Source organism: Phascolarctos cinereus, unplaced genomic scaffold (assembly GCF_003287225.1).
Source record: "Phascolarctos cinereus isolate Bilbo 61053 unplaced genomic scaffold, phaCin_HiC Scaffold_7;HRSCAF=346, whole genome shotgun sequence".
Taxonomy (NCBI): Eukaryota; Metazoa; Chordata; class Mammalia; order Diprotodontia; family Phascolarctidae; genus Phascolarctos; species Phascolarctos cinereus.
Window position 1 is genome coordinate 76,631,797 of NW_027556180.1, and position 25,546 is coordinate 76,657,342.

Sequence of the window (25,546 nt, forward strand, 5' to 3'; positions counted from 1 at the left end):
AAGTAATTTTGTAGGCTGCGTTCTTCCTGTGTTGAAATCTGCACGGAGATGGGCTCTATTAATTTAGACTTAAACACAGAACCTGTGTCTTCTTAGAAATGGTTAATGAGATGGAAAGTGTACCATAAGGAGAAAAATGAGAATACTAAAGATGCTGCAGGCAAGTAGGTTCTCTACTTCATACTCTTTGAGTCTGCTGTGAGACCAGTTGGCTTTAGAAGGGAGGTTCTACCTACTGTAACAGGCATTTGGAATAAGGGAATACTGATGATTCCTCCATTTTGTATGACGGTCTTCAAAAGTAGGCTTAGAAGAGAGCAGAGAAAGGCTCAAAGACAGAGTCACTGATGCAGCTTTTATAATGTCAGTGCTGATGTGGCTGAGCGCCTATAGAAAAGAGCTGGGGGAAGCAGAACATACTTTCCCAGAGAATGAGTAACTTTTATATGTTTCTTTAAAGGCCTGCCTGTGGCAAACAAGAAGGCAGGGTAGGGGAGCAGAATATTTCTTTTTATTTTTATGAAAAGAAAATCATCTTCCTCCTAAAGATAAACCGAGCTCTTCCTATTTAGGCATAAAGCAAGTTTCTCCTTTTGTGCTCACAGATTCCTGATTATTTATATATGGAGTTGGGCTGTCTGTTTACTAACAAGAGGTAGAGTGTAGAGAGATCTGGCATTGGATTCAGGAAGATCTGGGTCTGAGTCTCACATCTGACATATACTGGCTGTTTGTTGGATCTCAAGCAAATTAACTAACCTCTCAGTGCCCTCGGGCAACTCTCTAAGCCTATTGGTGATGTGCATTAGTAGAGGGAATTTCCTCACCCAGAGTTTGTATACTGATGAAATTTCAGGTCCAGAGAGGAGAAAAAAGTGTTGGTGCACTAGTCAGTGTTTTGCCTTTCTCAGAGAGGGAGCAGCCCGTTTTCATTGAAAGAGCAGTGATCTTGGAGTCAGAAAAGGTAGGTTCAGTTCCCAGCTCTGCCACTTACTTAGTCTGTGACCTTGGGCAAGATACTTAACAGCTCTGGGCCTTGGTTTCTTCATCTGTAAAGTGAAAGACTTGGGCTAGATAGTCTCTCAGTTACTCAGCAGCTCTAAATTCTGTGGGACTGATTAGCACTCAGACCCTGGGCAAATCATTTCAACTCCCTTAATCTCAATTTCCTTATCAAGTGGGGATAACATTACTTATCCTGTCAACTTACAGGTTGGTTGTGAGGAAAATTATTTGTGAACCATAGAACATTATTTTAATTGAGTTCTTATTCATTGCTATCATTCAACTCAATTCTTTAGTTCAGTTATTTGGCAATGTTTATTGAATGCCTTGTGTACTAGTCACCATGGGGATGATACAAGGGTGTATGATGGGTTGCTACGTCCTGTTTTGAGTAAGGAAAGGGAAGGAAGGAGGGGAGTAAACATTTATATAAGTGACTGCCATTATACACCAGGCACTGTGCTAAGCATTTTACAAATTTTATCCTAAGTGACCCTTCCAGCAGCCCTGTGAGGTAAGTGACTTTCCCTGAGTCACACAGCTGGTAAGGTTTTGAACTCAAGTCTTCCAGGCCCAGCACCACCCACCTGCCTCTTTTAGACAGCACCCCAAAAGACAGCATCATCCTTACCTGAACGAATATTTCCTTTCCAGGGATTGCTGTACTGTACTTACATCTCTTTGATGTGTATGGAGACCCAGTCTACCTACAGATGTCCCATGAATACGTGAAAAAGAGTTTGTGTTCCCTGACCAAGCGCACCATCACCTTCCTTTGTGGGGATGCTGGCCCTTTAGCAGTGGGAGCTGTGGTGTACCACAAGATGGGCAATGAGAAACAGGCAGAGGAGTGCATCACTCGGTACGTTTCTTTAGCGGAGAATTGTCTTATCTAGACACCATATATCTCAATGATTGTACGTGAGTAAGCAGGGTTGAATCAAAAATATTCTCATGACATTACCTTGTACGTATCAAGTCCTTTTCTTCCGGTATTCCTATGATGATCATTTGAGTAATCCATGTACAAATCGCTTGTTGTAATTATGGGTTAGGACTATAATTTCTATTTTATAGCAAGTTATCTTGACATGAGCATGCTCAAAGCTTAGCAGCAATTCATTGCTAGTGCTAGTAGAATGAAATCTCTTGACCAGTTGTCCAGTTGGGAAGCTCCGTGTGTGGTCCTCACCAGCCAGTCTGGCCCAGGTTAGCAATTGTAGTAAAGAAACACAGGTTATTATTCTTAAAGTTAGTTAGCATGTTTTTGTTCTGTTGAGGCTGAATTGCTTAATGTTAACCAACAACCAGCATATGTTGGAACAGAGAAGCAGAAACAAACTATTTCATTTTGAACTAAGCAAGTTCAGAGTCCTTTGGAAACTATTTTTTGATGACTCACTCTTATAGATTAAAAAATAATAAATGGGGTAAGCCCAGTGTCATATATTTCAATTTTAGTATGACCACCACAGTCATAAACACTTTTTATCAAAATTTAATCCATCCTTCCCCCCCACCCTTTTTTAGCATTTTTCTTCAGGTAAAGAGTACAAAATGTGAATATGTGATAGGAAAATTCATTCATTATGGTAATAGCTTTTTTTCTCAGTTTTTAAGGCTTTGTAACAGAGCAAGGGAGTTTATAGGAATTTGAAAAAAAATAAATTACAGATTCTCTATAATTCCTTCTCATTAATAAAGCCATAAATCACTTCATCACAAATCTAGTAGCATCAGAGCTCTGTACTTGATGTACCCCTCTATCTTAATGCTTTTATCACAATTAGAGAAAACTTGAGTTTTTCCTACTTATGCACCAAGGTAATTTTTCCTCTGGTCTTCTGTTTTCTGTGTTGCCTCCCTTTGCTTTCTCTTGCTTCCCATCTAGTATGTCACACAACAATCCTTTGATAAAATAAATTAAGCCCCCAAGCTATGATGTGTAGTGAAATGGGTTCTACTCCCAGCATTACACCCTAACCACATCGGGTGTTTTAAAGAAATGGCCTTTTGGGAGTGAAGAATTCTAGGATGTTGACATCATGGTGTGCTACAAGAATATGAGTATGTTGGAGTCTTCTGTTACTTTAAATGAAAAGTTGCAATAAGCAGCACCAGACATTCCTAGTTTATATTTATACTATGCCCATTTTTGCTATTCTAACTCCTTCTACCCAGAGATCTCAGAATATGACCCCAAATGAATGTCACTGTCACCATTTTTTAATCAGGGAAGTGATTTACTCTCAAATAATTTATTACAGGCAGTTTTGAGGATGATCTAGAACTTCTACTTTCTGATTTTGTCCAAATAGGATAATAGGGTATCTCCTTTATCATATGACATGTCTAGAAAAGCCTTCTTGGAAAAACTTGCCAAGATGATTTCCTTGTACAATACAAAATTTCCACCAAACAACTTGACATGCTGAAAAATGTCTGAGATATGGCAAACAAAATTGTTCCTTTTTATGCTTTTATTTTTCCTTTGATACTATTTCATTGCTTTATTCCCTGTAATAAAAAATGTTGTGTTACAATCAATACCACCAGCCTTTCAAAACAAATAAATGGAGAAGCAAATATCTGCTCCTGGATTCTAAGGTTTCCAAAACACTTAAAACATCCATTATGCTTTATAAATTCCATTATCTCTTCAGTTTATCACCATTGTGCAAAATATAAAACATGCAGTTAAAAGAAAAATGTTGCCTTTAATGATCATTGAACCCAATTGATGATGTTCGTGACTTGAATTCAAACCCAACAAGTATGAAATAGCTCTTTTCTCCAAAACTGTACAATATAATTTTAATGGGATGCTATCCTTTACTATAAAGTGTTTAGAGAGGATTCACTTCTTTGTTGAACTTTCATAAGGCAGATAAGTGTGGCTTCATGTAGTCAGAATTCTAATTCTGCACTGCCACCTATTGGCAGTTATTAGGCTCACAGCCCTGGAAAATAAGGCTTTGTAAAAAATTTTCTGAGGGAAAAGAACAGCAATTGAAAAGTTACCATAAGGCTTCATTGAAGTCTTTCTTGACAATTTGATAATTTATGTTAGTAAAATAGAAAGTAAGTTGAGTTATTAAAAGCGTTCCTCTGCAGGGCATTTAGTTTTTTGGTTTTTTTGTTTTTTTTAATTTGGTATTTTCATCAAAAAAAGGTCTACTAATGTACTTTGGATCTCATTAAAGCTTTTCAACCACCTGTTATTTCAGTTGTAATTCCATGCAGTATCATAAAATCATAGTGATAGACCTGAAAAAAAACCTTAATAGAGATCACCTAATCCATCTCCCCACCCACTGCAATTTTAGATGAGGAAAATTGAGCTCATAGAGGTACATGAATTTTCCAGGTCACAGGAACTAGCATTGGAACTTGAGTTCTCTACTCCAAATCCAGTTCTCTTTCCATGGCACCACATTTTATATTTTAAAAGTCATGGAACATGGATTTTCATCAGCTTGTAACTGATAAGTAGATTTTCCTTAAAGGTATTCAGTATTACTTGGAAATTTTTACCTGATTGTGCATGTATAACCTAGATCAGATTGCTTACCATTTCAAAGAGGGGTAAGAGAAAGGATAGACTTTGGAACTCAAAACCTTAAAAAGAAAGTGTTAAAAATTGTTTTTACATGTAATTAGGGGAGAAATAAAGTATTATTTTTAAAAGTATGAAGTATTACTGAATTAACAGACACAAGAAAACCTAGAACTATTCAGAGGGAACGTTTCACATTTTTGAAGAATTCCTGTAAAGCTAAAAGATGCCAATAACATTGTTTATATCCTAAAGCATGTCTCATAACAAAACTGCTAGATGTTGTTTTGTTTATTTATAAGTGATCATAATATTTTATGGAAAAAAATCCATTTTTATAAGGAGCTTGCATCTGTGGAGCTAGTAGAAAAAATAGAATTTTATGAAGTATTTGGACTGAGCCCATTTGATTTATTTAACTGCTATTGGGATAAAATTAGCACCAAAAAATTAATGTGAAAGTTCTGAGACAAAGGAATAAAAAAACCTTAGGTGTCATGACGTGCCTAGTAACAACTATAGAAGGATTGTGTACATGTTAAATGTAAACATTTGGCTTGGCAACTAAGTTTGGTGTCATTTTTTTCTGCAGCTAGAAGAATAAGCCCCACTGTTAGTTATGACTCCCTTAGGGTTCATATAAGATATTTCAGGTGACTGATTTCCTTGAGTAGCCTATTTATTAGCTTCTGCATACAACTATACCATCAGGTCTTGTGTGGCGTTGGCCTACTTACAGATTGTTTTAAAAGGCATTTTATGTTTATGTTTATAAGAATGCAATCATTCCTATTTTTTAAACACGTCCAATAATTTTTTTCGAGCCTACTCTCAAGTACTTGTTATTATTACATCTCCATTTTCATGCATAAAATAAAAATATATTTAAGACTTTATAATACTCATGACCTCAGTGCTAGAATATACTGTCTGTGCATATCTTTTTGATGTGTCTGTCTTTGTGGCTCTTCTAATTTCACTCTTAGCCAACAATGATGCCATCATGGGAATTGGCATGACAGAAATGCATGGCTTAGAACGATCTCGAGTACAAACAGGAGGAATCCATGAAATACAAAATTAGAATCTTTGACTAAGAAGGAACAATACAAATCACCTAAATTAATCTTTTAATTTATAGGTAAGAAAACTAAGGATTTAGAGAGGATAAGTAACTTTTCCAGAATTAACTGCTGATTAGTGGCAGAATTACAGGATTCCTAAGCCTTGTCCAGTGCCATGCTTTTTCCAGGACTTCATGCTGATATTGCCTATTTTAATTCTCTCTTATGCTTCTAGAATCCTGAAGAAATATTTCTGCAATATTGTGATTTGTAGAGTCAGATTTGCCTTTTGTAAGTTGGAAACAGCAGCAAGAGTCACCTCAAAGAACCATATGATGTCCCTGTTCTTCAGAAAGTAGTAAACTGTCAACTCTGCTGGAGGAGAAAGCAAGACTAGAGGAAATGGGATTTTTTAAATTGCATAGTTGGTTTAAATCTGTGGTTTAAATCATGACAGCGACAGACAGAAAGATGGTGGTTTTTTTCCCCCTCAAAAATATGAATGAAGAGTTATTGGTTACTTTACCCATGAAATAATGGGATATTCTATTTCATTTTTACTTAAGTCTTACTCATAAGTAGAAATGGATAGAGCACTGGGCCTGGAGTCAGGAAGACTCATCTCTCTGAGTTCACATCGGGCCTCACACACTTACTAGTTGTGTGACTCTGGACAAGTCCCTGACCTTGTCTGTCCCCGTGTCCTCATCTGTCAAATGAGCTGGAGAAGGAAATGGCAAAACACTCCAGTATCTTTGCCAAGAAAACCCCAAATGGGATCAGAAGAACTGGGCACGGCTGAAAAATGACTGACCAGCAACAACAACATGATGCAATCGTCAGATATATCAGACTGCTTCAAGATAGGCCAGCCCTTAAATTTGAAAAAGTTTAGGTTATTTAAATAAATTTATTCTGTTTTAGCAGGTAGTACAGTGGATAGAGTAGTAGTCTTAGAGACAGGAATGCCTGGGTTTGAATTCTGTCCAGACATTGAGTATCTATGTTATTTAACTTCTCAGCCACAATTTCTTCATCTCTAAAAGGGCATAGGTATGATAGCTCCTACCTCCAAAAGTGGTTATGAGGGGCAGCTGGGTTGCACAGTGGATAGAGCACTGACCCTGGATTCAGGAGTACCTGAGTTCAAATCCAGCCTCAGATACATAGTACTTACTAGCTTTGTGACCCTGGGCAAGTCACTTAACCCCATTGCCTAGCCAAAAAAAAAAAGTGGTTATGAGAATCAAGTGAAATAACATACGTAAAGTACTTTGTAAACTTTAAAGCGCTGTGTATTAGCTGTTAGTATTAGCACATGACTTGTTCAGGATGTTAGTTATAACAGGATTTAGCTGGACCCTTCTTTAGAACCATTCAGCCTTGGTCCTTTTTCTCTTAATTTGGTATGAACCATTTCCTCTATTCTTTTCTCTAAGAAGTTTTACCATCCCACAGGGCAAGCAGTGTTTCTAAAGCAATGTGTTTGGAGCTCAGTTTTTTCAATTCAGAAAACAGTGTTTGAGAAGTATCAAGGCCTTTTGAATCTAACAGCATGAATTATTTTGGTTTTTGAAGTTCTAATATTGGCTCTTCTATATCTATTTTACTTAGAAATTGAAGCATAAAGAGATGTTTGGATCTAGGATCATAGCTTTAGAGCTAGAAGGGACTTGAGAAGTCGTGTGGTCCACACCCCTCATTTTACGGTGGGGAAGTGTAGCCACCACCTAAGGCCATTTTCTTAATTAACTGAGGACAGCAGTAGTCTGCCTTTTATAACGGTTGAGAATATAAAATTGCTTACAAAATGAAATAGTGTATATTTTTATTAGAGTTTTATACTGACGTCAAAGTACTTTTCATATATATGTTACTTAAAAGATAAATGAAATAGGAAAGTACCTTGGAATCTTGATAAAACACAATTGTATAATTCAGTGTAAGAAAAATCCAACTTATGTGGTAATTAACTGCATCCAAGAGGGAAGTTAATTACTGAAATATCAGAAGTAATTCATTTTAAGGCATCCTCATCTTTAGAATGTATACCAAGGACAGATTTTAAAAAAAAAATTAATGGTGTTTTTAGAGTCATGTAGGCCAATTAAACCAGGCCTCTTCTCCCAGAAGGAGGAGAGACAGACATATAGATAGAAGCAGCCAGAATGATGGAAGGCTCTGTACATGCAGTCCCTGACACCAAGGAACTCTTGCAACCCCTGTGTTTTTCTTTTTCCAGCCTATTCATGATTGATGTGTTAAAAGGCACCTGGGCTATTCTTTTCCTGAATTTGTTCATTGGTAGTATTTCACCTCTCTTTATCTGCCTTGGCATAAAACTACATATGCCCTACATAACAACCACAGACCATCTTGTACGCCTCCCAAAAGAAGTGAACAACAGGCTTATGACTATGCAATTGCCATTTGCAAGAAAGTATCACACCACCATCATCAGTGCATGACAAACTGATGAAGTCAAAAATTTTATGAAGACCAGGTGACCTCATCATCAGTGTGCTGAAAGTGGACCAGCTTGTAACTCTGGGTGACTTTAACCCCAGAATAGGTACAGACTGTCAGACATAGCAGAGAGTCCTTGGGAGGAAGGGAGTCAGAAACAGCAACAAACATGTACTACTGAAGACTTATATCTTCTTGTCACCAACACTGTCTTCCATTTACCTTAACAATAATAAAACTTCATAGATGCACCTTCATAGCAAACATTGACATGTAATGAGACTATGTCATTCTAAGGAGAAGAGACAGACAGAATGTGAGAGTGATGAAGACAATGTGTGGCACGCAGGGGGCTGGACTAATTATAGACATATCCTCTCCAAGTTGAACATTCGCATTCAACAAAAAAGGTGGCCCTAAGGCAAGACAACCACCAGAAGACTGAATGTCAACAGGTTAGAGCGCTTCTCTGAGCATGAACAGTTTGTTACTAAGTTGGAGGGAAAGCTAAGCCAATACATGGTTGGCAAAAGTGGAACAGAAAAGGAATGGGGGGCTTTCAGAGATTTGGTGTACAGTATCACATTTACTCATCTGGGCCAGAACACTTGCAGACATCAGATTGGTTTGACAAAAGTAATGGAGAAATTCAGAAGCTGCTAAGTGAAAAACGAGAACTCTACAGGTTTTACCAGCAAGATAGCTCATCCATCTCTAAGAAAGCAGCATTTAACTCCATCAGAAGTAAAGTGCAAGCAAAGCTTAGGGAGATACAGGATTCTTGGCTCAGTAAGAAGGCAGGTGAAATTTAGTATTACTCTGATAATAACAATCCAAAGAGGTTTTATGGTGCCTTATGGGCCAAAGACCTGTGGTGCATCTCTCAACTACTCAGTGCTGTAGAGCCACATTGATTAGTAATAAAGATGTGATCCTGGAGGTGGGCTAAATACTTCCATAGTGTTCTCAACAGACTGCCATCAATCAATACCGAAGGCGCTGACCATATAGCTCAGGTTGAAGTTAATCCTTCTCTATCCAAACTTCCAACTGAAGAAGAGGTTTTTGAATGCTATTAGGCTCATCTTATGTGGCAAATTACCTGGTGCTGATTCTATTCCAACTGAGATTTGCAAGGCAAGGGGTCCACTGCTTCTACAAAATCTGACTAAAATCTTCCATGTTGTGTGTCAATAGGAGGTTATCCCCCAGGAGTTCAAGGATGCCTCCATTGTCCATCTCTACAAAGGTCAAGGAACTAGGTTGCCCTAGGTTGACAGTCACATTAGGGTCTCTCTTTTAATCGTTGCTGGTAAGATTTCATGCCAGAGTTCTCCTTAGCGGGTAGATTCTTCACCTGGAAGATGGTCATCTACCTGGGAGCCAGTATGGCTTCAGAAAGGGCCAAGAAACAGTTGATAGGGTGTTTGCTGCCTGACAATTCCAGGAGAAATGCCAGGAGCAGAACAGAGGTCTGTACACAATGTTTGTTGATCTGACCAAGGTTTTTGACACTGTCAGTCATGAGGCCTTGTGGAAAATCATGGCAAAATGTGGTTGTCTAAAGAAATTAGTATTGTACATTACTTTCATGACAGAATGCTTGCATGGGTTCTGAATAATGGATTATGCTCTTGTGCTTTCCCAGTCACCAATGAAGTGAAAGGGCTACGCACTTACATGTTTTTTAGTGTGGTATTTTCAGCAGTGTTGTCAGAAGCCTTCAGTGAGGATGAAAATGGCATCAATGTCAGCTACTGCGCTGATGGTAAATTATTTAACTTGAAAAGGCTGCAAGCCAAGACTAAAGTGGAGGGAGAGTTGATATATGACTTTTTGTTTGCAGATGATTATGCACTCAATGCAGCTTGTGATAATGAGATGCAACCAATTATGGATTAATTATCTGCTGCTTGTGCTAATCTTGACCTAACAATTAACACCAGGAAAACATAGGTTCTCCATCAGCCAGCACTGCACCATCCATAGGTAGAACCATTGGTTACAGTAGATGGAGAAATTTAGAATGCTATGGTTAAGTTTACTTACCTTGAGGCAGCATAATTTCTGGGGATATACTCCTAGATAATAGATATTGTGTTTGTATGTACACATAGATGGTGAGGTTGATGCATGCATTTCCAGAGCTAGCTTAGTGTTTGAAAGACTCTGAAGGAAAATGTGGGAGAGGGGAGGTATTAAACTGCCTACCAAACTGAAGGGCTACAGAGCTGTTGTGCTGGTCTCACTGTGATATGCCTGTGAAACCTGGACAGTATACCAGCACATGCCAGGAAACTGAATCACTTTCATTTGAATTGTCTTAGGAAGATGCTGAAGATTATCTGGCAAGATAAGTACTGGACATTGAGGTCCTCTTGAGCTAAACTGCCAGATGTTCAAACTCTCTTGCGGAGAGCTCAACTCCAATGGGCTGGCCATGTTGTTTGAACAGCAAATAAACATTTGCCCAAAAGTCTATCTTATGGAGAACTTGCACAAGGCACATAAGCTCATAGAGGTGATAAGAAGCAATACGAGGACACTCAAAGTCTCTCTGTAGAACTTTGGAATTGATTTGAGATATCGGCAACACTGGCACAGGACCACCCAGCATGGCATACCCGCATCAAAGAAGGCACTGTGCTCTGTGAGCAAAGCAGAATCGCAGTAGCTCAAAGGAAACATGAGATGCACAAAATTAGAGACATCTCCATTCCAAATTTTCATGCGGAGTATTTGTGTCCGACCTGTGGTAGAGCCTTCCACAGTTGAACACAATGTACCTTGACCCCAACATGGTGACGTCATTTTGGTACTCTTTGAAAACATAGGACAAAAACCATAATAGGGATAGGAAATGGATCTGTTATTTCGCTGATATAAGAAACCTTTGTGTGAGGAAAATACCTCTGCCAATGCAGATCGGCACCTTCTCTGCATTGTACAGCCTTAAGAGAGTTACCTCTTTTAGATAACTATCCTAGTATGTGTCAGAGGCAGGACTTGAACCTAGGCCTTGTTAAGGCCAGCTTTCTATCCACTATGCCATGCTGCCTCTTTCTTGGCCCATAGAGCCAATTTCTTGGGAACAGTTATATGTGGCTTCATTTCCCAGAGCTTGGTGAAGATTGGAACCACAGGACTGGTAGTTAAGCATCTCCTTGCATACTTTTTCCATAAGTAAGTATTTTACTGGTGGTTTGTATTTAATTCATAAGCATTGTAGTTAGCGTAAGGTATACATAGCTATATCTCTGTTCCTTGAAAGCCCAGGAAGGACTAGTTGCAGAAAGAGTTCTATTTACGTATCTTCTTTTACATTCCACCCGTTTCCCTTTCATGTATCCTTTTGTTTTCAGCCTTCTCCACCTGAATAATCTTGACCCCCGAATTCCTGATGAAATGCTTTATGGACGAATGGGCTACATCTATGCTTTGCTTTTTGTGAACAAGTACTTTGGAGAAGAAAAGATACCTCAACACCATATTCAGCAGGTACCCTGTCCTCTACCATTCTCTGTATATTGGCTTTTAAAAAGTTTTTTTTAATGCTCTTGATGAGATCCTCCTGCTCACTGTTCTTCCAGAATATGACTTTGTTCCTGCTCAGCACCTCAGGGTTTTGTGAGATAGCGGGATTATGTGTGGTCTCTGAAATTCAGACACATTCAAGAAACACAGCATGACATTGAGCGCTGTTAGAGACCCTCTTATATAGAGATGCCAACTGACGAACTGTCACTTCCATTAAAGAATTTTTATCCCCTTTCAGTGGAGAATTAGAGTCAGGTGGCTTCTTCCACGTGAAGATTTTCCTTTATATAAATATTATTTTTTTCTAACAAATAATTCGTTACTTGAAAGCATTCAGGAGCCTTTACTTTTATTTTCAGCAAAGAGCTATGAATGCTTTCATGCACAAAATTATGTAATGTAATATGCATACTATGTAATATACATGGACTAGTGTCTATATCCCTAGGACCTCCATACTTCATAAGATAAGCTCCTTATCCCATGCCAGGATAGTTTTATTCTAACATTTCAGTTATTCATGTTTGGTTCCCCTCTTCACACAGGTTTGTGATATGGTAATATCATCAGGTGAAACTCTTGCCAGAAAGAGAAACTTCATTTCAAAGACACCACTGATGTATGAATGGTATCAGAATATTATGTGGGGGCTGCCCATGGACTGGCAGGTATTTACTACTACTTGATGCAGGTAGGAATGATTAAATTAATAATTCTAAAGCTGCGTTCCCAGTTTTGCAGACCTTGATTAGCAACATAAGTTGATTGGTTCCTTGAAAGCTTGACTTTGGGAGAAATATAATTGGAGGCAGTGGGGCAGTTCCATAATTTTAAAGCGTTGTGCCTTATAATGATAAATTATTTCTTTTATTTAAGACATTCACCAAAAGAAGTAAATGTCATTGTTTTTACTTATAATTTTCTTTATGATTTAGTTTTAATGCATTTTGTTGATATCTTTTGTTTTTATGTCACCAATATTTTTCCCCAGCATCCTTCCCACTCTCCCTCACAAAGAGCTATCTTAAGTAACAAATAGTACTTTTTAGAGACCAAAAAAAAAAAAGTGGGGCAGCTAGGTGGCACAGTGGATAGAGCACCGGCCCTGGATTCAGGAGGACCTGAGTTCAAATCCGGCCTCAGACACTTATTAGCTGTGTGACCCTGATCAAGTCACTTAACCCCATTGCCTAGCCAAAAAAAAGAAAAGAAAAAAAGAAAAGAAAGAAAGAAAAAGCAGAGGGGAAAAAAACCAGCATAACCCATCAATACATCAAAAATGTCGGAAAATATGCACCATGTGCAACACATGTGAACCTCCCACCTCTGCAAAAGGTTAGAAGTATCTTATATCACTTCGTTTGAGCCATGCTTATTCTTTATAATTGTGCAGCATTCACTTTTGATTTTTTTATATGTAGTTGTTCTGTTTGTTGTAATCATTGTGTATATTGTTTTCTTGACTCTACTTACTTTACTCTGAATCAGTTCATAAAGATCTTTCCATGCTAGTGTGTTTATCACATTTTTAATTTCTTACAATGTAGTAATATTTCATTATATTTATATAGCACAATTTGTTTACCCATTCCTAGTTGATGAATATCTCCTTTTTTTTCCCCAAAAAAATCTTTGCTGTCACAAAAAGTGATGCTATTTAAGTATGAATATGGTGAATATGCATACTTTCTTCTTATTAATGGCCTCCTTTGGTGAAAGTCCAGTATGGAATTCCTGGATCAAAGAATATGGACATTCTAATTACTTTATTTGCATTATTCCAAATTACTTTTCAAAATCATTATACCAATTCACAGCTCCATCAACAATGTACCAGTGTGCCTATCTTTCTACAAGCAAGCCCTCCAACACTGACTATTCTCATCTTTTGACATCTTTGCCAGTTTGCAGGGTGTAAGGTGAAAACCTCAGGGTTGTTTTGTTTTTATTTGATTTTCTCTTATTTTTAGTGATTTGGAGCTTTCTTTCATGTGGTTATTAGTAGTTTTATAATTCTTTTGAGAATTATATTCATATATTTTATCACATATCTGTTGCAGAGTAGATTTTGGTCTTTTATATGTTTGTGTGTGTATCTGTGTACATTAGATATGTGTGGGTATGTATGTATATATGTATTTATATGTATATATGTGTATAAATGTATTTACATGTGTACATGTATATATATATCTGTTAATTTTTTATATAGCTCAGATGCCAAACTCTTATCAGAGAAATTTGATACAAAAGTTTTTTGTTTTTGTTTTTTCCCAATCAGCCGCTTCTCCTCTTATCTTAGATGCTTTAATTGTATTGATGCAAAAGCTTTTCAGTTTCATGTAACCAAAATTACCTATTTTATCTTTTGTAATTGATTCTATCCTTTGGTTAAGAATACTTACTGATCAAAGAGAAGCATAATCATATACCTCTCAGAGCTAATTTTTTATAGTATGATCTTTAATATTAAGGTCACGTAAAAATAGAAGAAAAAAGACCTATTAAGGTCATGTATCTGTTTGGAATGTATTGTAAAATATGATATAAGGTTTTATTTTAAGCCTAATTCTGCCTCATTGCTTTCTAGTTTTTCCAGCAATTTTATCAGATAAGTAAGGAGTTCTTTCCTGAGTGATTTATGTTTTCCACTTTATTAAAACCTGGTTAATTGAATTCTGTTATTTCTGATTCTCCCTTGTCTAATCTATTCCATTGGTCTACCTTTCTTTTTAACCAGTACCAAATAGTCTTGATGACTGCTGCTTAATAATAGAGTTTGAGGCCTCAATTTCCATGTTTTAAATACGTTTTTAGGCAGTTACCATTTAGACCTAAAAGAGCTTAAAATTGTTCTTTACAGACACCTGAGGTTATAAATAAGGAATTGTGGAAAATAGGCTAGACTAGATTAGCTAGTGCTACTTAGATTAGCTAACGTTCTTCAAATTCCAAGTCATCAGAGGGAGCCCTAAGGTTTACAGCTGGTGGATTTATCTGCATGTCAAAGCACATCGTATGCTAAGGGGAGCAATGGTAAGCAACTGGTTCATGGACAAAAAAGCATCAGTGAATTGACCCGCTTAAAGGCATTTGCAGAGACTGAATTAGAGAGCTAAACAAAAAAAAAAGATCTACTGACATATCAGTGAGGGAATATATGACAAGGAGCTAACCCTTTCTTTCTCAGGAACCTTCTTAACTTTTGGTTTAAGATCTGTCAAGATAAGAGTTTATATATCATTTCTCACAATCTGTGGTCCTCAGCTGGAGAAAGTACAGTCCATATCTACCTGCTCCCCCTCTTTAAAAAAAAAAAAACAACAGAAAAATTATGGTACCCTGGCTTTGTAGAATGAAAGAGCTGGAGACTTGAGGATCAGGAAACAAATACCTCCCTTTCCCTTCTTCAAGAAACCATCAGAGCAAGACATCCAATGGAATAGTAGCTTGAACTTGCAGAAGTTGGGAAATGTTTTTAACATCTTTTTTTTTTCCATTCCCTTTTATATTTGGAGCAGCTAGTTAGAATACTTAACTTGATGCCTCTTTGTTCTGAATGAGGCTACTATTGATAAAAAGCAGCTCTCTTTTCAGGGAACTATTTATATAAAGTATTTCGTACCTTTTTGTATTATTTAATAATGAACTACATAAAGTATTTCACATCCATGTGTGTTATTTAATAACGTGTGAAGAGCACAATCTGCAAGTGGCTGAGATGGACTGGCATTTAGAGCTCTAAATGTCATTATTCCATAAATATTAGTAAAGGGCTTGGTTGTAATGTGGCAGTGTGAAAGATAAATGAAGTTGATCAGGACAACTTTGTGCCTGTACTGTTTTGAGAAGCTCATTATACTCATTTAATGTTCTCATTGGCCACCCATGTGTCACATTAATGCCAATAAACTGTTCTAGATATATTAAGGTAAGGTTTTCTTTTTTTTCACATGAATACTTAAACTAGTTAAAGATAAGGAAAGAAGCAGAATATTATAATGAGTAGAGGTCTGGCCTTGGACTCTGAAGCACCTACATTCAAGTCCTTCCTCTGACACATATAGTTTGTTGACCATGGGGCAAGTCATTTAAACTCTCGGTGCTCTGGGCAACTCAGATGAATTGTCATTTTGTATTGATGGGGAAAATCTCTACATCAAAGAGTTCCCTAAACTTCTTTCTTCTACACTGATGAAATCATGGTTTAGATTAATATGCATTATATAACATACATGTATATATAAACGTGTATGTTCCACATGTGCAATTCTTGGGTATATTGTGTAGTAGTCATGTAGCATATGAAGCACTATACTTTTAATTTAATAGGTCACCAAAATTATATCAATGTATAAAGCTTTCTCAGGACCATGGAAACTGAAACTGTTATGATTTGGACTTCTGTATTAAATGATTCTGCTATGGCATTCACTTGTTTTGGTGAATGTTTTGAATAAAGAAAATCGTTCCTCATTATAAGGGACAATCTCTTGAAACAAACCCTGCAGGAAGAAGAAAATCAATATAAAACAAATGAGCACATGTTACTTGAGCATAGTTTCAGATAACGAACCTTAAGGGGCATTCGATGGATTTTGTGTACTCACTTGACAAAAAAAAAAGCTAAATTTTTTATGTTGAATAAGTCTCAGAGCCTATTGCCATTTGGGGATATCTACCTAAGTAAGATAAACTTGGCACCAATAGAATTCACAGGGAATGTGAAGAGGAGGATTTTGTATAAGGATTCTCCCATTACACTGTTCTTTCCTGAAGACCAGTGACTTTTTTGCCTTTCTTCATATTCCCAAAACTTAGCCCAGTTCCTGGCACATAGTAGGTTCTTAATAAATGTTATTGACTGACTTCTCGGTGAGTTACATAGCTTTCTTTAATTAGAGTTTGCACTGATTGGTGTTTTTGTACAGTTGAGTATTTTATGGTTAAAGATAAAAGATTTTAGCAAAGATAATGCCCGTACATAAGCTCTACATATCATAGTGGAGTAGATTGTTTCAATTAGTAATGCAAAGGAATTCCAGCAGGTTAAGTAGCAGAATGGAATGTAATAAAATCAAGTCCAGCACAGTCCTTCAGTGAAGTGGCTCACTAGAAGGTTGTTTATGCTGTTGATTGCAGATGCTTCCTTAAATATCTAAGCAAGTGAATTTTTCAAGTGTATAGTAAATTTCCTCTGCCTCTTAATTTGGAAATTCCTAAAGTATTATTAATGCCCATTTGGATTTAAAGAATCATTTTGTTTTTTCTGGCATTTGTTCTTATGGCCTCTGTTTGCAGAGATAGATAAAGGCCCATAAACCTTCTCCAAGAAAGAAGGTTTTAAAACTTTCTAAATGAGACTTGGGCTTATGTGTCACACAAAACAGAATGTATCAGTTGACCTCACACTGACACTGAAAAACAGATCTTCAGGTACCCTGAGTCCTTTTGCTAACTTAATAACTGTGGTTCAAGCATTGATTTTTCCATTTGCAGATTGTTAAGTATTCGAAATGTTTTGAATTCTTAATCTAAAAGATTCATTCCACCTGGTTCTCACCTGTCAAAGCAAAACAGAATCATATTAGTTTGAGGCCATATCGTGTATGAGGTTGGGGAGAGAACAGTGACAATTCAAACTTGAGATTGAATAGGGAACAGGAGATGTTATGCTTTTGCTAAAGAATTTAGTATTCTTTTGGTAATCACAAGGTGTTATTTATCCCTTATTTCCCTCCTTCATTCCCTCTTCAAAAGAGAAAAAAACAGAACTGGAATTTATTATTTGTAGGGAAGTCAGTGAACCAAATTGAATTGAGAGCTGTGGAGTAAGAAAAGAGCTTACATCACCTGTGTCACTGGATCCTGTAAATTGCATTTAGGTCGACATCTTTCATTTGCTCTACAGATTATTCTAAGATGAAGTATGTACAAAAGAGTTAGAAGATTTGGGTCCTAAGTTATGCATTACTTCATATCTGTGTGTTTTCCATCAGATATTTCACCTCTTATTTTCTTAAAATAAGTATAACCTGTGACAAAAATGTATTGTGCTCATGGACCTCTTTGGAGTACTTTGTTAAAATCCAGTGGTAGCAGAATAACATGGACAAGTCCATGAAATAGCTCGTCTCTTCAGGGATTCTTCTGAGAGCCTAGAATCAAAAGTTATGCTTATTTAGACAGAGGTAAATGTTAAGAAAGAAAAAGTACGGAACAATCCTTTACCAGTTCCTGAGAGCTAGACTGTGATTGCCTAATTAGAAATGTTCCATTCTTCAAAATTAAGAAATAACCTGTAGGTACAGGAAAAGATCTGGACATGAAAAAGCAAAATAATTAACTAAAACCCAAAATTCCTTAATGATGCCAAATATCTTTTCTTGTGTTTTGCTTCTGTTTAAAATTTGTTCCTCAGACCTAGGAAGATCTTCTTGTTGTTTTTAAAAGTAGGATTAATAATAAGCCCAGCATTTTACTTTTACAATGAAGCTGATTAAAAATGGTTGTGGTGTTTATACTGTTGAGTGTAAATGTTTCTTTAAATGTCTAAGAAAGTGAATTTTTCAAGTGTATAGTAAATTTCCTTTGCTTCTTAATTTGGAAATTCCTGAAGTATCTTAATGCCTTTTTGGATTTAAAATATCATTTTGTTTCATAGCCTAGCCTTCAGGTAAGCCAAGTGAAGTTACACAGTGTGGTCAAGCCCAGTGTAGACTATGTCTGCCAGCTGAAATTCCCTTCTGGCAACTACCCTCCATGTGTGAATGATTCTAAAGATAACCTTGTCCATTGGTGCCATGGGGCCCCTGGTGTTATCTACATGCTCGCGCAGGCTTACAAGGTACAAACTTCTTTCTTACCCTAGGAGAGCCAGTTGAAAACAACTTTAAGCTAAACTATAATTTCAATAATTCAAAAACAGTATTTCTCCTAATAATTTCAGAAACAATGTACACATTCCTCTTTTCTTACAAGGTCTTTATCCAAGAACTAAAATAATTTTTCCAAATGTATCGCGTAAGTCAGGAAACCAATTAATGTAAAATTGAAGAGATCCAGGTTAAATCAAGTCAACATCACTGCCAAGGGGGGCTTTTAAAAGTGTCTCCTGGCATACTCCACTAGCTTTCTTACACACAATAGTGGGGAAAAAGACTACCATGAAGGATGCTTAGCCTGTTGTACCTAGGTCAGCATTTGTTTGCATGGTAATGTGTATTTTATAAATGATAGACGCTAATTATCTATAGACAATGCCAGTTTCCAATATACCAAATTCTGCATTTCGGAATATTGTCTAGAATGCATAAATTTATGCCCAAAGGCTACCCTTTTCTCTGTCCCATACTATCTATCCCTATTCTTCTTAACTGTGAATTATTATGTGTATAAGCATTCTTCCTTTAGCTACAAAGGAGCCATAGCAAAAAGGAAATTCCTAATGGGGTTTTTCATAAAATCCAGTTTGGAATGAAAAGAATACTCATTTAAGGGGTCTATTTCTAATTCTTTGGCCAGAATTTGAGAGGTGGGAAGGATAGGCAAGTCAACACTGGTATAGCTAATAATTATATAAGCCCTCTGTATTTTCTTCATTTTTTATAAAGTATAATGTTCAGTACTTACTGTATGTAAACCATAAATGGCATTGTGTTCTCCCAAATAAGAAGTAAACACTACAGAAAAGTTTTCCTTGGATATACCTCATCCTTATTTCCCAGTAACTGAGCATCTTTGTTACTGAAGAAAGCAGCCATGTGTTCTATGGAAGGTGACTAATGATGACAGCTGGATATGAAGTAGATAATGTTAATGCTGCTTCATCAATCACTCTAAAAAACCTTTTACAAGTACAAAGTCACAGTCATTTTTAATGTAAGTAGAATCACTGAGTACTAGTAAAATGAAGCACCATCCATGTAACACATCTTTAGTCATTGGACCCTACCTCCTCTATTTCTTTTAACCCCAGGTTCCACTGTAGGAATCACAAAATCTTTGAGTTAAAAAGCACCTCAGAAGCCATCTAGTTCAACCCCTTCCTAGAATATGGGTACCCTACCACCACCACAACATCCTGGTCAAAGAAATTATCTACCTTCCATGTAGTAATTTCCTTTGTCCAGGAACTTACTACCTCCTGAGACAAGTTTTTTCTGTTTCTAGACAACTCTGATCGTTAGATAGTTCTTCCTTATATGGAGCCTAAAATCTGCCTCCTTGTAGCATCTACATACTGATCACAGTTCTGTTCCTTGTGGCTAAGTAGAATAAGTCCAGTCCATTTTCTACATGACAGACTTTCACATATTTGAAGAGAGCAGTCACATCCACCCACAGTCTCTTTTCTAAGCTAAATATCCCCAGTTCTTTCAGCTATTCCTCATAAAGCATGGATTTCACCACCCTGATTACTTACCATCTGAATGAGACCCTATTTATCAGTTTTCTACCTAAAACACAACACATGCAGTTTTTAAGATGTAAGAAATCTTGACAGTCTAGTCCAGGGGTGGGGAACCGGAGGCCTCGAGGCCACATGTGGCCTTCTGGGTCCTTGTGTCTAGCCTTTTGACTGACTCCCAAGTTTTACAGAACAAATCCTCTTATTAAAGGAATCTGTTCTGTGAAGTTTAGATTCTGTCAAAGGGCTGTAATTGAGGACCTAGAGGGCCACATGTGGCTTTGAGGCTGCAGTTTCCCTATCCCTGGTCTGGTACAACCATCTCTTCTCTCATTCTGGACACCACATTTCTGTTAATGCAGCTTATGTTAAAGTAAGCTATTATTGACTACCGCATCACACTACTGACTCTTCCTGAGCATACAGTCCACCAGAATTTTGAGGTCTCATCTACAGAAACTAATAACTAGGCATATCCTCCCCACCTGATATTTTTGCAGTTGACTTTAATAATCTAAGTTCAGGACTTTACATTTATCTCTTAAATTTCATCTTTTTTGATTTTACCCATCATTCAAGATTATCTAGATCTTTTTGGCTCTTTTTTCTGTCATCTAATGTATTTTAGTTGTCAGTAAAGTTAAAATTATCATTTACAGTAAAACTGGATTTTCCTAACTGCCTACAGGTCTTCAATGAGGAGAAGTATCTTAATGATGCCTTGAAGTGCACTGATGTGATTTGGAAGTTTGGGTTACTCAGAAAAGGATATGGGCTGTGCCATGGTGCTGCAGGCAATGCATATGCCTTCCTGGCATTATACAAACTCACCCATGACATGAAATATCTGTACAGAGCTTGTAAGGTAGGTACTCAGAACATCCAGAGAGGAGAAAAAGATCTTTTCAAGTCATTTTAAAAATTACCTAATTCTGGTTTCATTTTTTGGTAATCTACAGAAGTAAACAGTTAAAAAATAGTCTTTTAAAAGTTTATTTAATTTGCATTTCATAAAACAAATTATTATATTTAACAATCTAGTTAGAGCTGGAGATAGAGTAGCTTGTTTGTTTTGTTCCTATCTTCCTTTGGCAATTGTTTTTAAGCCTTGAGATAAAAATTTCAGTCAGTCAAGCCCATCATAAGGGTTGGGGCTGCAAAGACAAAAAGTGAAACAGCCCTTGACTTCCAGAAGCCTAGGTTCTGTGTAACGAAGTCTAGCTTCACCAGCTCGTTGATTTCTCTTTGAGCCACAGACTTCTCAGCTTTCCTTGTAGTTCCTACTTCATTAGCTCACCATGATCTTCCCTCTGAGCCCTTCAGTTTTTCAGATGGGTGCTGAAAATTGGTCTTCATCAGAGTTGTGTCATCTGAGTAAAGATATATTCTGAGTAATTTGACATGGCCTTTTTTTCCCCCCAGTTTGCTGAATGGTGTCTGGATTATGGCGAGCATGGATGTAGGACTCCTGACACACCTTTCTCCCTCTTTGAAGGTATTCTTTTCACATTCCTAGTTTTTTTCATAATAGAAATATACTTTTGGACCCCCAAGGCATTCCTCTCCCACTAATGTAATCTCTCTGGTCCTTTTAACTTTTTAGCCCTCCCACCCCTTTGCATTTAGTGGAAAAAAATTATTGTACCAATTCTTGATTTCTTTATGTCATGAGTAATGAGCAGATAAACTGAGGCATGCACTACTGTAAATATAAACCAAGAAGCTGAGAAGGGCAGTAGTGCTTTCTTATGCAAACGTATAACTAGGGAAAGATGCTTTTGATTCTGCTAAGGTTATGCTGTTAATTTCAGGATAAAACTAGTGCAGAAAACTAGAGCCATGCTAAAGTAGTCACCTTAATATGATAACTCCTTATCTCTTTTGGTTTCTTCAGGAATGGCTGGAACCATTTATTTCCTGGCTGACCTGCTCGTTCCAACAAAAGCCAGATTCCCAGCTTTTGAAATGTAAAAGACCAAAGGCATCCCTGCAGCTCAGTGCATGTCTATCACTATCTGTGCAAACATTGGGATAAATGAGTCCATTACTTTTCACCCACCTTTCTTAACTAAAGAGAACAAATTTTGTGTTTAAGGTAATTGGCCTTTTCCACACTATTCTTCAGCTCAGTGCGTTTTGGAGAATTTTCTTTTATTTAAAAGGATCGGGGGGCAAAATTTTAGGTTGTTTTCCTAAAAGGGGGTGAAATGTACATATTTTGTTGGAAACACATACACATATATTTCAGAACTTGCAAGAAGCTGCTCATTATTTAAACTTTTCAACATGATTTAATATTGATACAATTTTCTGTGCTGTAATAAAAGCTGAATTGTAGTTAAAGATTAATACATAACTGTTAGTGGATAGTGCCGCTTCTTAAATATTCATTTTCCTTTGGACTGTAGAAAAGATATTATTATAGCCATGCTTCTGTGTGGTTGGCTGACTATCAGAGGAGAGGAGAGCAGAGCTATATTTCCTCTGGAAAATTGCAGAAGCCACAAACTGGACCAACGATACTGAATCCTTTCTTAAACTCACATTGTCTATTCAGAATTTATTTAATGAACTCTGTCTTTTTTTTAGTGGATATAAGCTAGCATTTGTATGCAACTCCTAAATTTAAAAAAAACCTTAAAAACATAATAATTTAAAATTTTTACTTCAATGTTTTGATAAAGTTCAAAGTATGCTAATACATGTTTATTATTTTTGGATGTAGAAAAATGTTCTGAATTTTGGAAGTTCTTATTAAAAGATGGATATTTTTGTTGCTACCATGTGGTCAGTGAGACACGTTTTTGCTTACTAATATATTGTGAATTTTTCACCTTCCTAAGCCTTTACTTCATTTTATTTGCCTTGTGATCACTGTGCTTTGTACTGCTTGCTAATGCTGTAGAATAGTTTAATCTCTATCAAGTTGAATGAGCCTGATCGCACTAAACAGAGTAGTACTTATCTCACTTTTGTTACAAGGCCAAGAAAAACCCACCGGCCAGCTACCTGAAAACAGGGCCTTCTCAGCCCTTGGTAGAAGCTCTGTTTATCGGCTAGGTAGGGCAGTGGATAGAGTGCCAGATCTGGAGTCAAGGAAGTACTGAGTTCAAATCTAGCCTCAGACCCTTACTGGTGACCCTGGGCAAGTCACTTAACCCTGTTTGCCTCAGTTCCTCACCTGTAAAAATGAACTGGAAAAGGAGATTGCAAACCATTCCAGTATCTTTGCCAAGAAAACCCCAAATGGGGTCATGAAGAGTCAGTCACAACTGCAACGATTGAATAACAAATTATCTAATGATTGTGTTCAACACAAAATAGAACACTCTTAGGCACCCAGTTTGCACCTAGTTCCAGTCTCATGGACAAACAAAAGTGGTTTCCCCCTCTTAGGCAGCTGATCTGCCTATAGTAGGTTTGTTCGTATGTCTGTACGAAATGCCCCAGTGAACAAATAGGAAATCTGTTAAATGCTCAGGGTCTTTTTTTCAAATTATTGGCTATATGGCATTTTCCTGACCTTTCTCGTAGAAATGAGTTGAGTGCTACCATATTTAACTGGAAGACTAAGATTCCCATAAACAGCCATCAGCAAAAAGTACTAAAATATGGTGATCCCAGAGCAGTTATAACACAAATCAAAGCTTACAGAGCTGTTAAATCACAAATGAAAACTTGTTTCATTGACTTAATGATAACAAAAATATGCACCTTTAAAAAAATATTTCCCCAATACAAAACATTTGTGTTACAATTCACCATTTTCTGAGTCTTCAACATTAGCCAGAGAAAGAACCATTGGTGCCTCAGAAGCCTCCTACACCTCCATGGGGTAGGCTGGACCTTGCCTCTTACTCTTGTTTTCTATAGCTTTTGAGAACTCTTTAGGGGCAGAGTTCAAAAACAGTGTTCAGGAAAATAGAATGTACCCATTTGACCAGCATCCCCTCACAGGAACAAAAACATGCAACTTCCATTTAAAATCTGGTGCCTGAGCTGCCCATTGGCTCCTGGTCTTAACATCTCTATTATTTTCTGTGTAACCTAAAAATAGCCAGTATTAGTGAAAATAATCTGGACCTTTAAATACTGCTGATAGTAGAATCTAAAAACACTTAATTACACAATTTCCTGGTTGGTCCTTCTGTGGATTGTGCACCTGGTGGGTAACCTGTGCTGTGGGTAAGTTGTACCTTCCTTGTGAAAGGTTTCAGATCAGCTGTGTGGGCAGTTAACAGTGATAAGAAATGTAATGCACAGCGCAGCTAATGTGCCTGTGGCTGATTGTCCGGGTTGAAAAAATAAAGCTCATTTGGTTTAGCTACAAGTCTGCTGTACTGTTTTTGTACTTTTCGATAAACAGTAGCTAACCAGAGGAAAATAGAAAGCATATTCCTCAGAGTTAGAGGATGAGAATGACTAGCTTATACTGCTTCAAACTCCTTTGACTAACTCCAAGTAGACTTCTGATGAAAATTGTTTTTTCATTGAGAATCTTAGTTGATGTTTGGATTTTAATTTAACTGCATTCGTTTTCCCAAAAAAAAAGGGTTTCAAGTAAATCCATCATGAACACCATGATTTTAAAATAGTAGGCTAGCAAACCTCCGTTGATGTAAACACAACTGAATTAATCAGATCATACAGTTGAAGTATGATTTGCTAGATTTCTTTTTAAATGAGATGTTTAATTGGCCATGTCAAGTATTTGTGCCATCACTTTATGCTCAGAATCAGAGACAGTTCTTATAATGGCAACAGAAACTGGGAAACCTCAATTCAAGCTTTCTTAAAGTTCACAGAAAGGGAATATATCTTGGATTCGGTTTTACTCGGTTTTTTTTTCTTTTTTTGTTGTTGTTGGTTTGTTTTGCTTTTAAATATCCTTGCACTTAATTGAGTCCCATGAACTTTTTTTTTGTTTTTCCACTAAAGCCTTTCCCTCACTACTCTCCCCCACCCTCCCCCAAAAAAGTTGATTTCATGAAAAGTCATTTGCATTTTCCTGGGTCTGGGTTTTTTGCTTATCAACTATGTGGACCTAAGACAGTGAAGCTGGTTCAGCACGTACATTTAAAGCATTAACATTTATTTATGATGTGTGCCTATGTCTACAGTGATGAGAAATTAAAGTAACTAATTTTTCATCACAAGATAAAATTAACTTTTTAAAGACAGTTTCTCCAGCTCTCTGTTGGACCTAGAGTCTTTTGAGTTTGCAACCTAATCATCTTTAGAGCTACTTCCCTTCTCTTTTCCCCCCTTTGATACCAGTTATAATTATATGACATTAGAAACCTTCATAGTGGGTAGGATTTTAGGTGAAAGTAGTTAGATCTAAGGCACCTTTAGCATTAATGAGTATTGTGAATAAATGAAAATAAATCTTTTTCACTGCTACCACCTTAGTATTCTTTTGTTTCAGATCCCAGAAATGCCTTACTTTCTATGAATAGATAATACAATTACAAAAGTGATCTTTTGTATACCTACAATTATTTCTTC

General features: G+C 36.9%; 1 protein-coding gene across 1 annotated transcript in view; it reads left to right on the plus strand.

Annotated features, from left to right (window-relative positions):
* LANCL1 (LanC like glutathione S-transferase 1) overlaps positions 1–24,368 on the plus strand; it is a 46,665-nt gene extending 22,297 nt beyond the window's left edge. The window contains 8 exon segments of the mRNA XM_021008707.2: positions 1,660–1,867; positions 11,454–11,589; positions 12,174–12,264; positions 12,267–12,319; positions 18,293–18,475; positions 20,727–20,903; positions 21,461–21,533; positions 21,933–24,368. Coding sequence (XP_020864366.1) covers positions 1,660–1,867; positions 11,454–11,589; positions 12,174–12,264; positions 12,267–12,319; positions 18,293–18,475; positions 20,727–20,903; positions 21,461–21,533; positions 21,933–22,009 — 998 coding nt within the window. The 3' untranslated portion in view covers positions 22,010–24,368.
* Positions 24,369–25,546: the final 1,178 nt, after the last annotated feature.